The sequence below is a fragment of the Pristiophorus japonicus genome, chromosome 17, assembly GCF_044704955.1.
Source record: "Pristiophorus japonicus isolate sPriJap1 chromosome 17, sPriJap1.hap1, whole genome shotgun sequence".
NCBI classification, from domain to species: Eukaryota; Metazoa; Chordata; class Chondrichthyes; family Pristiophoridae; genus Pristiophorus; species Pristiophorus japonicus.
In genome coordinates, this window is record NC_091993.1 from 34,672,326 (window position 1) to 34,687,442 (window position 15,117).

The following is a 15,117-nucleotide window of genomic DNA, read 5'->3' on the forward strand; positions in this document are numbered from 1 at the left end:
GTAGCAGTTGAGAGAACGGAATGTTTTTATGACCATCTCACAGGGCAGTTCCTCGATTTTGAGTCTTCCTTGATTTCGAGGGACTGCCTATGATGATGATGATAAGAGTGATCCATTGCTGTGGGTCTGGAGTCACATGTCGGCCAGATCGGGTAAGGACGGCAGATTTCCTTCCCTAAAGGACATTACTGAACCAGTTGAGTTTTTATGACAATCCGACAGCTTCATGGTCACTGTTACTGATCCCAGTGTTTAACCTCCAGATTTAAAAAAAACATAACATTCTCAAACTGCTCTGGTGAGATTTGAACTCATATTGTCTGGATTATTAGTTCTCTGTTTATGCTCAGCTTTAAAACAAGTTGTTGATGTTTTTATGCAGTGTGAAGAAGAACTCCTTACATTGTTATATTTTTGAAATTCACTAAAGCAAGTGGAACAATTCTCACTAAAATTAAAATAAAACCCACAAAGCCTCGAGCAGGACAGCTGGAGGAGGGGAGTCCTGACATATTACTTGGTTGCACCTCTTGACGGGTTAACCAAGAATGGTATTGACAGCATCTGTGGTCTGTAAAGTCCCAGAATCTTCACCAAATCAGTGTGCAGGAGGGGGAAATCTATGGAGAAAAGAGAATTGTGAGGGAATGTCAAATTATAGATGGGAGACAAACCAAGAGTTACATTTTAAAGGGGGTGGAGGAATAGAGGCAGAGATTCACGTACATAAATCTTTGGCAGGAACATTGATAAAGCTATTACACAGGTAGGCGGGAGAGACGGAGTACAAACACAATAAAGTTCACTGGCGTGGTCTCAGATGCAGAACTGCGTCCAATTCTGGGCATCGCACTTTAAGGAGGATGTCAAAACCTTAGAGAGGGTGCAGAGATTTACTAGAATGGTGGCAGGGACGAGGGACTTTAGTTATGTGGAGAAGCTGGAATAAAACCAGCTTTGGTTACTGGATGGTCACCTTCTGTGCTATATTATCCTATTCTATGATGCAAAATGAAAGTATTTTGAAGACAGTTGAGAGAACATGTCAAGGATTGCAGTAGGGAAATTTACCCCAGATCACTCTCCGATCACAAAAATCAACCTCACTCCTCCATGTCATTGCTGTCCATAGAACCTTGCTGTGCACAAAATGGCTGCTGTGTTTCCCAATGTAACAACAGTCAGGGAATCTCCGAGTAACGCATTGTATGTGAAGCTTTGAGAGTGTCGCATGATGTGATAAGATGCTGGTTATAATGGGAGGAAAACACCAAAAAGTTGGGAAGATGAAATAATACGAGAATTAGTGCAACTGTTTTTAAACCATAACATTTTTAAAAATTCATTACTTAAGAAAGATTTTATTTGATACAAAATTATACAGTGTAAGTTTTGTCAACAACTTTGTTTATATAATTACCAGGACAGCCTGAATGCAAATAAACGATAAGGTAAGGCTCTCAATTCACTGCAGCTTATAATCAGTAAATTGCATTTCAATTTACACGGATAAGTCGGGGAAATGAGCAGTTGGAGTACACAGTCTTTCTCTTTCATACTCTACCAATGACAATGTTTAACATAAACAGTATGTCAGCACTATCAGTCCAGCAAATGAACCAGTGGTCATTGTGACAACCTTCAGTGGAGAGGTCCCAACAAAACGCTCGATAAAATCACCAGATAGAAAGCGAAAGGATTCGGCCTCAGGTCCGTGACACGGACTGACTGGCTGCACAAGGGCAATATAAACAGGATCGTCTTTATATTTACACCTTTTCAACGAGCTACACAGTATAATGAATTCAGCAGTATACATGTGTGCTCTTCCAAATCTGTCACCCACAGCCTGCAAGAAATCGCTTTGCAATTTCACTTTCTATTGGTGTTAGACTGAATCTAGAACCAGAATTGCGATTACATGCATGTGAAATGATCTTGCCATGTGCAATTTTAAAGTCAAAAATCAAATTGTATTTCACAACTAGACCCTGTGCTCGGCAATGGATATCTTCCACCTTGAAACACGGCCTCCTCACTCTCACCGTACAAATCAATACATTTTAAAATTCTGAGTATAATTTGTTTAAAAAAACTGCTGTGATACTCAGCACATTGGATTAGCAACATCCTTGGTAGGAAGGGGAGGGGTCAGTATTAGGACTGACAATGTTGTGTATCATTAATGGTTAGAATTGGCAATAGAATATTCCTGTAAATGATGTAACCTATTGCCATTCCCTGAACATGGCTAGCCTCCATGCACTGCAGATTCAGCAGACATTTATAGTTATGACTTTCTCTGACTGAATAATTTCTTGCAGGAACCTTTGCAGCCTGGGAGATGTCCTTTGCTGGGATTCCTTTACCCGGATTGTTTCACTGACACATTGCCTCATTGGTAAAGAGCAAGTCCAACCCATGAAAAAAAAAAATCAGATTTCCAGGAATTAATCAACGGTAACATCCTTATTTCTGCATTTCATTTTTGTTTAAATACAGTAAATGTTGATTTATTTTAGATTTAATAAAACATTAAACAGCGTTGTGACATCTTCTATTCTGAAATGGGTTTCTGGTGGTGAGATTTCCCCTCTGAGGAGCCTTACAATTAATTACCATTAAGTAATTTCTGAACTTCTGTAACTGAACTTTCAGGAATGTGAAACGCCTGCAGTAATCACTGGCTCATTTTGAAGTTACATTTCTAGTTTGAAAGCTTCAATTCCCATTATAAGCACAGGCCATTCTCAATAGACTGTGGAAAGGAGGCTCCATCTACAGTTTGCCTCATCACAGTCACAGATCGGAATTTCACAGTGAACAATCCGTGTAGAAGGCATTACTAATCTGCAGGTAGCTCCTCTCCCTTTTTGCCTAGAAAATAATATTTCAGTTTTGCAGCATCTTACAGGTCCAATCCGGTAATTAACAGATAAAAAGCAACATCCAAAGATAACCTCACAACAACCAGAACCTCCCACTGTACTGACAACAGAATGACCAAGGTTGGCCGATGAGAAGGGTGCGAATGGCAAAGGCCGAGGATTGCAGTTCTGGGGACAGATTCAATCGTTAGTTGAAATATACAGAATACAGTCTGATCGTTCACTGCCTCACCTCTTCTCACCCGCCATCCCGTCCCTCTCTACATCCTTTGCCTGCAGTTGAGTCACTATCAGGATTTCAACTTGACAAAAAGCACAATTTTCTGAATTGTGGTCCGACTTCCAGGACTTTATTCCTGGGGTTGTTTGCGGTGGCCTTTTGCGTCAGTGATCAGAGATGGCCGACCTTCTTGTGGGTTCTGCAACCGTTGAAGTGTTTGTTGTGATGCGAGTCTGCCTTTTAATATACATCTGACAACTTAAAGCACCTTTCTGTTTGGGTGCAGATGGCCAAATGCTTCCAGTTTCTGCCTGTAGGCCTCTGCCTCCTGCTCTTTCTCCAGAAGTTGCTGCCTGTACTTCTGTGCCTCACGATTTGCTTCTTCCAGCTGTTTCTGTAACACTTCTTTCTCCTAGAACCGAAACACAACACGGTTAGCATGGGGCCTGGCCGTTAGCCCGGACTGTGGCACAATGTGTTACTCAGCCATGTATTAACTTCCCTAAAGGTGTGCAGCCAAACCTATCGCCTGACATAATACCGAGCCACACAAACCAGCATCGATGTCCAGTGAGTGTTCCCAGCCAAGGTTCCTGCTTCTGATCACCATCCAGTGACTCACTGTGGTGTTTTAAAGCATAGTGTATTCACAGAAGTTAAATAAAGCTTCTGATGTTAAGTAGTTGAGGTGCTAATGTTCCTTCATTTACTGTAAATAATGAGCAATTTGTTAGCTCGGTCTCAGAGCTCTGAGGATATCAGCTATTAATTGGCCATTGGCTCAGTGTGGACCAGGTTGCACTCCTTTCTAATTCACCGCATTTCCTTTCGAGGTGCACCTCTCTTTCAGCAGCTCTAAATGACCCAACCAAACAAGGAACTTGACCTTAGGTGGGAGGTCAGGCACACATCCCCAAACAATGCCGATCTATTGGGCCAAATGAGTTGTTTGTGTAGATGAGCAGTATCCTGTCACTCCACAGGGTGGTACAATGACTTGGTCTCAACTCACAATGCTTGAAGATTAATTGTTAACTACATTTTATTTGAGCTTGGACATTTTGATTCTGACAATATGCATTAGATAACCTAATACAGAATACCAGCCCCTCCCTGGCTCCCAGTAGGAATATCTGGGAGTGACACGGTGACGCTCCCTGATGCTTCACCCTGGATTAGGATGACATGGGTTTATGTCTCATGCTCCATGTCTGGCCTGGGATACACCGCTGTGAGAGGCCCGTGGAGGGAGAATGGCGGGTCTATTCACAGGTTGCTTGTGTCCCGAGCAATTGGCTTCAGGCTGGAATTACTGAAGGGGTGGCACCGGTTGTCTCACCAACTTTCACAGCTGTTGCAAGCTCGCAGTACAAGGAACGAAGAGAAAATACACAGGAAAAAGATCTGCGATACAGCAATAGAGCTGCGTGTGCCCATGGGGACAGTGTGGGCCACTCCCACAGTCCGGAGGGGAGGGACGCGAGGGATTAAATCTGTATCTGGTAAATAAATGTTTGAGTGTTTACCTCTGAGAACTCCGCTGTGTGCAGTGTGCAGGTTTCTGGGCCGGAACTGTCTTGTATCTAAAAGGCAGGGAAAAGAAATAAAACAGAATAAACATTTCATTCACAAAATAACTTACAACAAAGAGACAAAAGTATTGTGAAGGAAAATGATGAGTTTAATTGCTTTTGTCTGTTAAAACATTATTTCCACAAGATCCGTAAATTATGATTTAGCTCCTTCTCATAGATGAGTTGCTGGAAAATGTATCACCCATAACTGGCGCATTCACCAATCACAGGCATGAAATAAGATAAATAGCACAATGTTCCTTTACTCTCTGTTCCCACATCTTGAGCCTAGTTATCAGCACCCAGATTTCCCCCATCAATAATGGGTTGGTGCAGGGAACTCCAATCTGAGTCCCTAGCTATGCAGAAGCACCTGGGCTCAACTCAGGAACTCCGACAGGAATACAGCCCAAACTGGGAGCTCACCCTGCACACAACCGTGGCTCGATACTCTTAATCAATCTATCAGTCTTGAAAATTTCAATTGACCCGCCTTATTCACAGCCTTTTGAAGAAGATTTCCAGATTCCCTTTCTCCTTGAAAACATACTCCCTGATTTCACTCCTAAATGGCTTGGCTCTAATTTAAAGGTTATGTCCCCTTGTTCTGGATTCCCTGCCAGATGACATAGCTTCTCTGTATTTACCCTATCGAATCCTTTTAGAATTTTAAACTCCTCGATCAGATCACCCCTCAATCTTCTAAATACAAACCATGTTTATGCAGCCTGTCCTCATCATTTCTCCCTTTTCGCCCCGGGTACCATTCTGGTGAATCTGCACAGCTCCCCTCCAAGACCGATATATCCTTCCCGAGGCACGGGGCCCAGAACGGAATGCAGTGCTCTAGATAGGGTCTGACAAGACTCTATAACTGAAGCATCACTTCCTTACTTTAGTATTCCAGGCCTCAGGCCACATTATCATTGGCCATTTTGATTGCTTTTTGTACCTGTGCACAAGCTTTTAGTGATGTGTGTCGACACCTAAGTCCCTTTACTCCTCCACAGCTCCCAGTATCTCATCATTAGTAAATATTCTGATTGGTTGCTCTGGGATCCAAAGTGGATGATCTGACACTTCCCCACCCTGAACCCCATCAGCCATGTACTCAGCTTTGCCCAATTAGTCTGTAGCTATGGATCTTGGTTTATCAGGAAAGCATGCAAGTTGTAACAAAGCATCTGTTCTTCCAAGCAAATATTTTTTCAACATGTGTCTAAAGTCATTTATAATCATGCAGCATCACCTTCAGTTATTTTATTTTCTCCAATCGTACTGAACATTTAATTCATGGCCACGGGAGCAGGCAGGTCCAACGTGAGAGTGCTGGTCGGTGGTGAAACTGGTGATCTCGGAGATGAGGGCAGTACAATTTAGCTCAGTTGTTCCCAAGCCAAGGAGGAGAAGCATTGTCTGAGCTCCCTCTGCCCAGTGGCCTATGTTGAACTTGAATGGATCTCAGGGAGGAAAAGATTGGACTTTGTTGTGATCTTACAACCACTGAATAATGAGCTGGACTCATTGTGCAAACTCAAGCCCAGCCCAAGTCTCACTCAGGACACAAATGCCATGGAACATTGCAGTGTGTGCTGATAATGTCAATGACCTAGATCGTTGTCTAAAGTCCATACAGCACCCTCTAACTCACAACTCAACTCAGTAATTACCATCAACGCCATACGCAAGTCATCAGCATTCAGTTAAAGAAAAAAAAAATCAAAAGCAAACCGAAAGTTGACTATTTTATAAAGCAATTTACCTTTTTCACCCTAACGTTCCTTAATGCCATACATCATTCCCAAACTGAGGGAGATGGACAAATGGCAATCACCCATATCTCCAGGAATGGCACTCTGACCCAACCTTTACTAAGTGCTCAATTGGAGACAGAGGTGACTCTCTGGAGGTCTCACCACCATTCTGTGTCTCCTCGTCATCAAACCTCACTGGGAACCACTTTGGTCTTCAAATCCTGACCACATCTCATCCAGCCAATCCCTTCCTGTGGATGTGGTGTGCTCCTGCTCAGCACATGCCAGAATGTTGTCATACCGAACCAACATAGGACACAGGCAGTTCGCCTTCTGTAACACAGCCTGATGGATGTGACCTTTAAACCAGCAATTTGTTATTTTCGAGATTTATGTGTCAGGTTGAATCAGTCTTTAATTGTGGTCTTGAAATGGACATTAAAGAGCTAAAGGCATGCATGAAACTAGGCAACATTGAGTGTGCTGTCTCATAGTATCTTCCAGTCAAATGTCTATTCATTTCTTGACAACATAAGAATTAGTAGGTCATTTGGCCCATCGAGTCTGCGCCGCCATTCAATATCATGGCTGACTGACCTCAACTCCACTTTCCTGCCCAATCCCCATATCCCTTGATTCCCTTATGATCCAAAAATCTATCGATCTCAGTCTTGAATAAATTCATTGAAACAGCATCCACAGCCCTCTGGGGCAGAGAATTCCAAAGATTCATAACCCTCTGAGTGAAGAAATTCCTCCGCATCTCTGTATTAAATGGTCAACCCCTTATCTTGAGACCCCTGGTTCTAGACTCCCTAGCCATCTACCCTATCAAGCCCTCTAATCTCAGTGAGATAAAAAGATAGAAAGAATCTTTCATTGATCCAGTGACAGTGCAATCAGCTGCCAACTTGTAATAGCCAATCAAACTGATTTTTGTCCAGTCTCATCAGTTTCAAAGTGTTTGCACAATCCAAATAGATCCATGTTTCACAGATCACTTTCTTCAGTCCATAACTGTCAAATGATTTTGTGGTCCAAGCACGCAGTCTTACATCAACTTTGTATGTTTCATTGTTTAGTTTTTAAATGTATTATGTTTTTAAACCTGCAGTTTCACAGTAGCAACTTCCCCCATAAAATATATAACCGGCAACCTTAGCACCCATTTGTGGGGATGGGAGACGCAGAACGGGTGGGTGGGGTGGAGGTGGGAGTCGCAGAACGGGTGGTGGGAGGAAGGTGACCAAGGTTTGGATGATTAGTACAATAATCCTATTATAATTTATTTCTAGAACCTCACACTGATAACTTATGCATGCGATATTTGGTGGTCTCTCCTTTCCCCTCTCCCCCATACACCCCACGACAAAATATTGTCCCTTTTCAAGACTTTCTAATATCCATGTGGTCACTTGACTGGAGTTGACCTGACTTTGTAGGTCTGTGGTTGTGTGTATGTCTCCCGAGAGGAGCTAGTGTTACTGAGAATTTGCTGAAAGAAATCTAGGCTTTGTGAGGGCACTATTTTACACGGGCAGGTCTCCTTTAACATTGCTCTCAATTTAGAACCAACAGTTTGGGTAGTTTATAGTGCCACATGCAGAATCCAACTTCTTTGAAACCTGATGAAAGCCAGAGGGAGATGCTTGATGGTTAATTAAATGTTGAACGTCTCATCACTGTGGGACTGGAGGCTGCTGCAGACGCACATCGCATTTTCAGCTTTGCATGCTGGGTTTGAATGCAGCCAAAGCGAAGAGAACAGTCTCTTTTCTCTCTGCTGTCTGTATTAAACTTCTTTGACAAGCACGAGCTGCTGAAAGCACAGAATTGTGTAGGGTACATCATGTCTTGACTAATGTAGTTGAATTTTTTGAGGTCACTAGCATGATGGATAGTGTCTACGAAGGTCGACTGATGGATTTCCCAAAGGTATTTGATAAGGTTCCAATGAAGAGATGAACAAAAATGAAAGCGCACAAATTGGAAGCAACTGCTGCCCTCTTGACCATCCCTGATTATAATCGCTCAATCATTGGTGGCCGTGCCTTCTGTTGTCTAGGCCCCAAGCTCTGGAACTCCCTGCCTAAACCTCTCCGCCTCTCTTTCCTCATTCAAGACGCTCCTTAAAACATACCTCTTTCACCAGTGCTAATTTCTACTTGTGCGGCTCGGTGTCAAATTTTTATCTCATAATACTTCTGTGAAGCGCCATGGGATGTTTCACTACGTTAAAGGTGCTATATAAATACAAGATGTTGTTGTTGGTTGGGAGGAGACAGGGAGTAGGGATAGTGAGTTGGTTCTTGTGGGCAGGATGTGAAAAGTGCTGTTCCAAGGGATCTGTACTGGGGCCTCAGCTCTTCTTCATATATCTTGAGTTGGATAAAGGAAGACAGAGTTGTACATCCAAGTTTGCAGATGACACTAAATTAGGAGGTACAGCAAGTGTGCAGATAGGAGCATAAAGTTAAAGGGACATTGCTAGATTAAGTGAATGGGCATAGCTGTGGCGGATGGCATTCAATGTAGGGAAGTGTGAGGTCATCCACTTTGGATCCACGAAAGACACATTCTCAACGGTCAGAGAGTGGGAGTTGTCGAGGAGCAAAGGGATTTGGGTGTTCAGGTACAACAGGCGAATGGAATGTTGGCCTTTATTGCACAGGGGCGGGGGGCGTTGGACAAACGTGAGGAAGTTATGCTTCAGTTGTAAAGTCTTGGTCAGATCCCATCTGGACACTGCCTTCAGTTTTGGGCACCGCACCTCGGGATATATAGGGCTCGGGTGGGTTGCAGCACAGATTCACCAGAATGATTCTGGGGCTAAAAGAGTTAAATGATGAGGAAAAATTGCATAAACTTGATGTGTATTTCCTAGAGTTTAGAAGATTGAGAGGTGATCTAATCAAAGTATTTAAAATGATACAGGAAAACCATTTCTTCTGGTTGAAAAATCCAGAACAGAGGAGCACAATCTTAAAATGACAACAAGGTCATTTAATAATGAAATCACAAAACACTTTGTCCACACAAAGGGTAGTGGGAAAAAAGCTGTTGAGGCTAGGCCAACTGAAGCCTGCAAGATTGCGATCAATAGGTTTTTATAAGGCAAAGGGGTCAAGGGATAACGAGCAAAGGCAGGCAAATGGAGTCGAGATACAGATCAGCCATGATCAGACAGGATGGCAAAACAAGTGCTGGGGCTGAATGGCCTTCGCTATACTCGAGCATTCTGCACATTGCCTCGTTGGGACAGTCCCACAGCATAAACTACTGGCAACATATGGATGGCTAGTGAGAGAAATTAAAATATTCACACTGGATAACAATCGCGGGATATTTTTTGTGGGTTGGAGTCATACCTAAAAAGAGCTCCACCTTGGGTGACAAAAGTGCATTTACTAATTTGCATAGTAAAACATTCTGCAACCAAGTCGCTCCACAATGCACAAGAGCAGTTCCCAAGCGACAAAGAAAGTTTGGCAGCATCATAGTCATTCCTAACTCTAAAATGCATCTGCATTGAGGTTCAGGATCACTGAACACTCTCTGTTGCCTGTATGCCCTTTCACGACCACGGGAAGTCTCAAATCGCTTTACAGCCAAAGTACTACTTTTGGAGTGTAGTCCCTGTTGTAATGTGGGAAACGCAGCAGCCAATTTGCACACCGCAAGCTCCCACAAACAGCAATGTGATAATGACCAGATAAACTGTTTTTGTTATGTTGATTGAGGGATAAATATTGATGATGATGATGATGATGATGACTGGCCAGGACCCCAGGGATAACTCCCCTGCTCTTCTTCGAAATAGTACAATGGGATCTTTTACGTCCACCTGAGGGGGCAGACGGGGCCTCGGTTTAACATCTCATCTGAAAGACAGCATCTCCGACAGTTCAGCACTGCCTCAGCGCTGCACTGGAGTCTAGATTTATTTGCTCAAGTCCCTGGAGTGGGACAAGAATAGCTTCAGGTTATAGATCATTAAGCTACAAAACAGAGGTTAAGTGAGGGAGGGGGAAAAAGGCATGTTGAGAGGGTGGAAACATAATCCAAGTTTTTAATGATGAAGGATGGAGGTTGACACCAGCGACAATAACTGAAGACACAAAACAGGAAACTATTCAAAAATCACTGACTTCTCATCGAGACCATTAAACCATGGAACTAACTCTGTGCCCTGGTCATTGAACCATTCAAAAAAGGAATGAGAGATATTTCTGATCTTATAGACATGAATGTGGAGAAAGACAGAAGAGTTTGTGGGCCTCCTGAACATGAACATAACGGGGTGGGGATAGATGGAGCAGGCCCTACTTGCAGAAAATTCTGTAATATCTTCTCTAACTAATTTGCAAATTTTACTACAAATAACAAAAAGATCAAATCTGGTTCCCAAGGTGAGCTGGATTGACCAAGTGGCCTTTTCCCATTCCTGAACGCAGCACTTTGAGCAGGATAGTGCTCGTGTGAATTTGGTTTGACGAGTTTGTACACTCTCACGTTTAATGACCAAGTTATACAGACACCTTCAGTATCACAGGTTACAGAACTGCTTTAACAAGCTACCAAAGTACAGCAAATTAAAGTCAGAACAGAATGAAATTATTTTTTTTAGTTCAGACAATCTTCCGATATCTCCCCTAATGCTCTGGTGGAGTCAACACACAACGGGTTGTGGAGCCAATTGCACCAGAACGTTCAATTCCTGGAGAATGTTTGGATGTTTCCCAGGCAGGCACTTCAGATTAATGTTGGCAATCCATCCAGAACGACAATTCCCCACGATACCCTCCAATACACTATCCGAAAGTCCATCCATGTGTTGTTTACTCCTCTTTTCACACATCCTAAATTTGCCTTTTTCTAGTTTGAACCTGCTTCCTGTATTAGTTTAAGGTAATGTTACAGCTTTACTGTTTCTATTTTACATATCTCTAGAAATCTCTTTTTTTAAAGCATTAAATTAAAGTTTCTCCTGCCTTTCCTCATTACAGCATTCACTGACCCAAGGGATTAGTCTTGTTTTCAACCACCACCAGGGCTTGGAGGTCTTGTGTGTCTCAGTGACCAGAGCTGGACAGCCCTCAAGGTGAAGTCTGACCAGAGCTCTATATCATGCGATATTGGCTTCCTCCCACTTACTGTGTTGCTAATATAGTTCACTATTCAGTTTCGGATGCTACAATTGGCCAAAGGGCCTTGGACTATAAAGAGGAATAAAGCCAGAGTTCCCAGCTCTGGAAGGTGTACATGTTGGGATGGGGTCAGTGCGATGCTCATCATGGCTGAATAGGCTGGCCACACACAATGTTCATGTTCACAGAGGACAAATGGCCAATTGGGTGAGGTATTGGAAGGCTGTTGGTACCCATTAAACCATACCATAGCAAGGGTCAATACCTCAGGAGGAGAGGGGGAAATAAATGAAACAGAAAACCTCAGTTAAAAGTAGACAACAAATTGTGCAATACAAAAATTATATATTAGTCCAAATATGCCTGATCAATAGAATACTCTAGTGAATTAAATTTAACGATTATACATTGAATATAAATGGCCTAGAACCTAATTTGGTGAAAAAGACTGTGATAAAGTAATATTTCCTGAACTGCCAAATAATCTCACGTTACTGGTGCCTCTCCCTGCTGACTGGTTTGTGTGTTTATCATTTTCAAAATGATTGGCGAGGCTCACACAGTATGGGAGCAGTCATATTGTCTGCAGCCCCCTTCCGAACATCACAAAGTTCCTCTGCCTGACTTTGCGAAAAGGGTAGTGAAGAGGAACTTCGAATGAAGTTGGCAGAAAACATTTGCTCCCAGAGTCTTTCCAAACAGCAATGTGAAATCATAAAGTCTGAGAAATAAATGGGCTGAGATAATTCAACACAACACAACTGCCCTTCAGGACCTGCAGGTATTTGTAGTGCTACACAGCCCTGAAATTTTGCTGTGTGAATATTATGTAATAAATAGCCTAATACTTTCCATTTTTTTTTAAAGAAAGGAATTTCAGACACATTCTACAATTTTATGAGGGTAGAGTTTTAACTAAAGCCACCATCTAAATGAACAAAGAACCTGGAGAGAGGCAATCAGTAGCAATTAGCAACAAGAAAGTCCAATAAAACTGAGGTCAATTTGGATGATCAAAACCAGTGTTAAGTTTTAAATTGTTTTTTTAGCCGCTCAGTCCTAAATGTAGTCGTTTGTACAATCCATCATTATTGGAAACATGAAAATGGACTGATCTGAGCATGAGAATCTGTGGAATTTAATGTAGAAAATGCACAGGATTCTAAAGAAAGATACATTGATGGAGTATAACTATAAAACCACAGGAAATATGAAAGAATTGACAGAAGCAGAGGGTTTATTCACAGCGATCAGTTTATGAAGGCTTCATAAAGAAAAAGGATTTTGGTGGCGAACATCGTCTACGACAGTCAGGCAGCAAACAAAGACCTTATTCTTCAATAAGATCAGAAAATGTTGTAAACACTCAACAGGTCAGGCAGCATCTATGGAGAGAGAAACTGAGTTAACGTTTCAGGTCGACGACCTTGCGTCACAACTGTAAAACAGCCCTTTCCCGAGTTCTGACGCAGGGTCACAGACCTGAAACGTTAACTCTGTTTCTCTCCACAGATTCTGCCTGACCTGTTGAGTATTTCCAGTGCTTTCTGTTATTTTAGATTTCCAGCATCCGCAGCATTTTGCTGTTTTATCTTATTCATATTTAAATATGACAAAAATAAGAAAAAGTAACTAACATTTATTTAACATTTATTGGATAAATGTTCCTAACAGAAACATCCATTTGCCCCTATGTGTAAACAACATTAAGATGGAATCCAGGCTACACTAGGGCAGTAATATTTAAATAGCTGTTCGGAAAACAGCCCCTTCCTGAAACAGACACCACCTCAACATATCCTGGGGATTTGATTTCAAATTCCCAAAGCACCCTCACAGAATCATGTAGTAAGCTGGCATTTCACAGCTCCTGATCCCGCCTCCCCCATCTCAGTTACAGATTCAACATATTTTAAAATATGTACAAGTCGTTTATTGATCATTAAATCCCTTATTGCCAGCTAGAGAGAGTTCAGGAGATAGCATCTTACTCACAGAACTAACAGGCCTTGTTTTGGAATGCAAAATAATTAGGACACGAGATTTCAGAGTCAAAACCAATAAAAAGGTTTTGTGAAATAAAAAATAAAAGTTGTATTTATCATTTGTTTCACTTTGAAACAGAACGTTGAGGACACTTCCTGCCTCCTCTCCCATAACTACACATGCATGGTGTTGGAATCATTATTTGAAAAGTGCAAGTTATAAAAAGAGTATCTATAATAAAATGTGTGTTTCCTTCAGATTGCTAACAGACAGTCTCGATAAGTAAACACCCAAATGAGTGGGAATTCTGGGCTAATTTTGTATTTATTAAAATAAAATTCAAGTTACCCTGTCTTTATCCAGAGAAATAAAAATATAGATGTTATCCACTTTCAAACAGCATCATAGAGCAGCTTACATCTCGGACTCTTCATAGTTCAACATTATTTAATTTATCTTTTTTTGTTACACAAAAGCATTTAATTGACGGGGCATTTGAGAAGCCGGTGTTACATATTTCAAGTTTCCCAAATAAGTCAGACTTCCATTACACAGCTTACTCCGGCATACATCAGCAATTTGAAATACCAATGCAAATAGGCCGAGATTTTAATTTTAAAAATATATATTTTGGCCTTCCTTTGCTCTGCTTCTTTTGGTAAATCTTGGCATTAAATTTCCTCCATTCTTCTAAGTACATCACTGTGCTTGCTCTAATTCATGCTCCTTTTCCATTAGATTAACCAGGAATGTTTGTGTATTTAACATCTCACTGTGAACCTAAAACAACAACACAATCACAAATTAACGTCACGGTTTCTGGTGAACGTTTACAGAAGCGTCACTGGGGATAGACTGTGGTCCCAGCGAATGCACCCGTTTCTCGGACCTTGCATTTGTTCAGAACTGTTTGAATTTTGTGTCTAATAAAATTATAAGTGGAAAAAGTAAAATTTAACTGCTTGACAAAGTAAAGTTAGAGAGGTTTAAAATAAATAAATTTGTTCCAGATTATCTGTGACTAATACCAGCAAAAAGTGCACCAACTCATCCAATCTGTAAATTAAGCAGGTTCTATTTCAAATTCAGAAGGTGGCCTCAGAATTTAGTTCCTAACAAAAACTAGTTTTTATTGTTTCACCTGCAGTGAAGTTTCAAAGTCAACTTTTTCAGCTGATCCAATAGAGCTCTGGAGTTGGTTAAACAGTTTTCGTTCCCAGATGATTTGTTTGGAAGATATCTGCTGCTGTTGAAACTGGAAGCCAGTCCCAGCCGGGACAGCGAGGGAGAAGTCAAAATTGACATTAGCACCCTGTGCTTGGGAAACAAAGAACAGCCAAGCTTGCTGCGCTGTGCCTCCTGCTGGAACATTTGTGTGTGAGCGCGCGTGTGGGGGGGGGGGGGGGTGGTGCATGTGTGTGTGTGAGAGCGTGCGTGCGTGTGAGAGAGCGTGTGTGTGCATGTCTGAGAGCGCGTGAGATTGCGCGTGAGTGGGTGTGTGAGAGCGCGCGCGTGAGAGTGTGAGCGCGGCGAGCATGTGTGCGTGTG

At 42.0% G+C, this 15,117-nt stretch overlaps 1 protein-coding gene across 10 annotated transcripts in view; it reads right to left on the bottom strand.

Moving 5' to 3' along the window:
- Positions 1 to 1,345: 1,345 nt before the first annotated feature.
- Positions 1,346 to 15,117, bottom strand: part of gabpb1 (GA binding protein transcription factor subunit beta 1) — a 41,513-nt gene continuing 27,741 nt past the window's right edge. For 9 of the 10 annotated variants that reach the window (XM_070858636.1, XM_070858642.1, XM_070858639.1 and 6 more), the window contains 2 exons: positions 4,635 to 4,691; positions 1,346 to 3,520 (listed from right to left, as the gene is read on the bottom strand). In XM_070858636.1, coding sequence (XP_070714737.1) covers positions 3,368 to 3,520; positions 4,635 to 4,691 — 210 coding nt within the window. In that variant the 3' untranslated portion in view covers positions 1,346 to 3,367. Of the gene's footprint in view, positions 3,521 to 4,634; positions 4,692 to 13,097; positions 14,350 to 15,117 lie in introns of those variants that run through there. The other variant, XM_070858643.1, reaches the window with a different exon arrangement.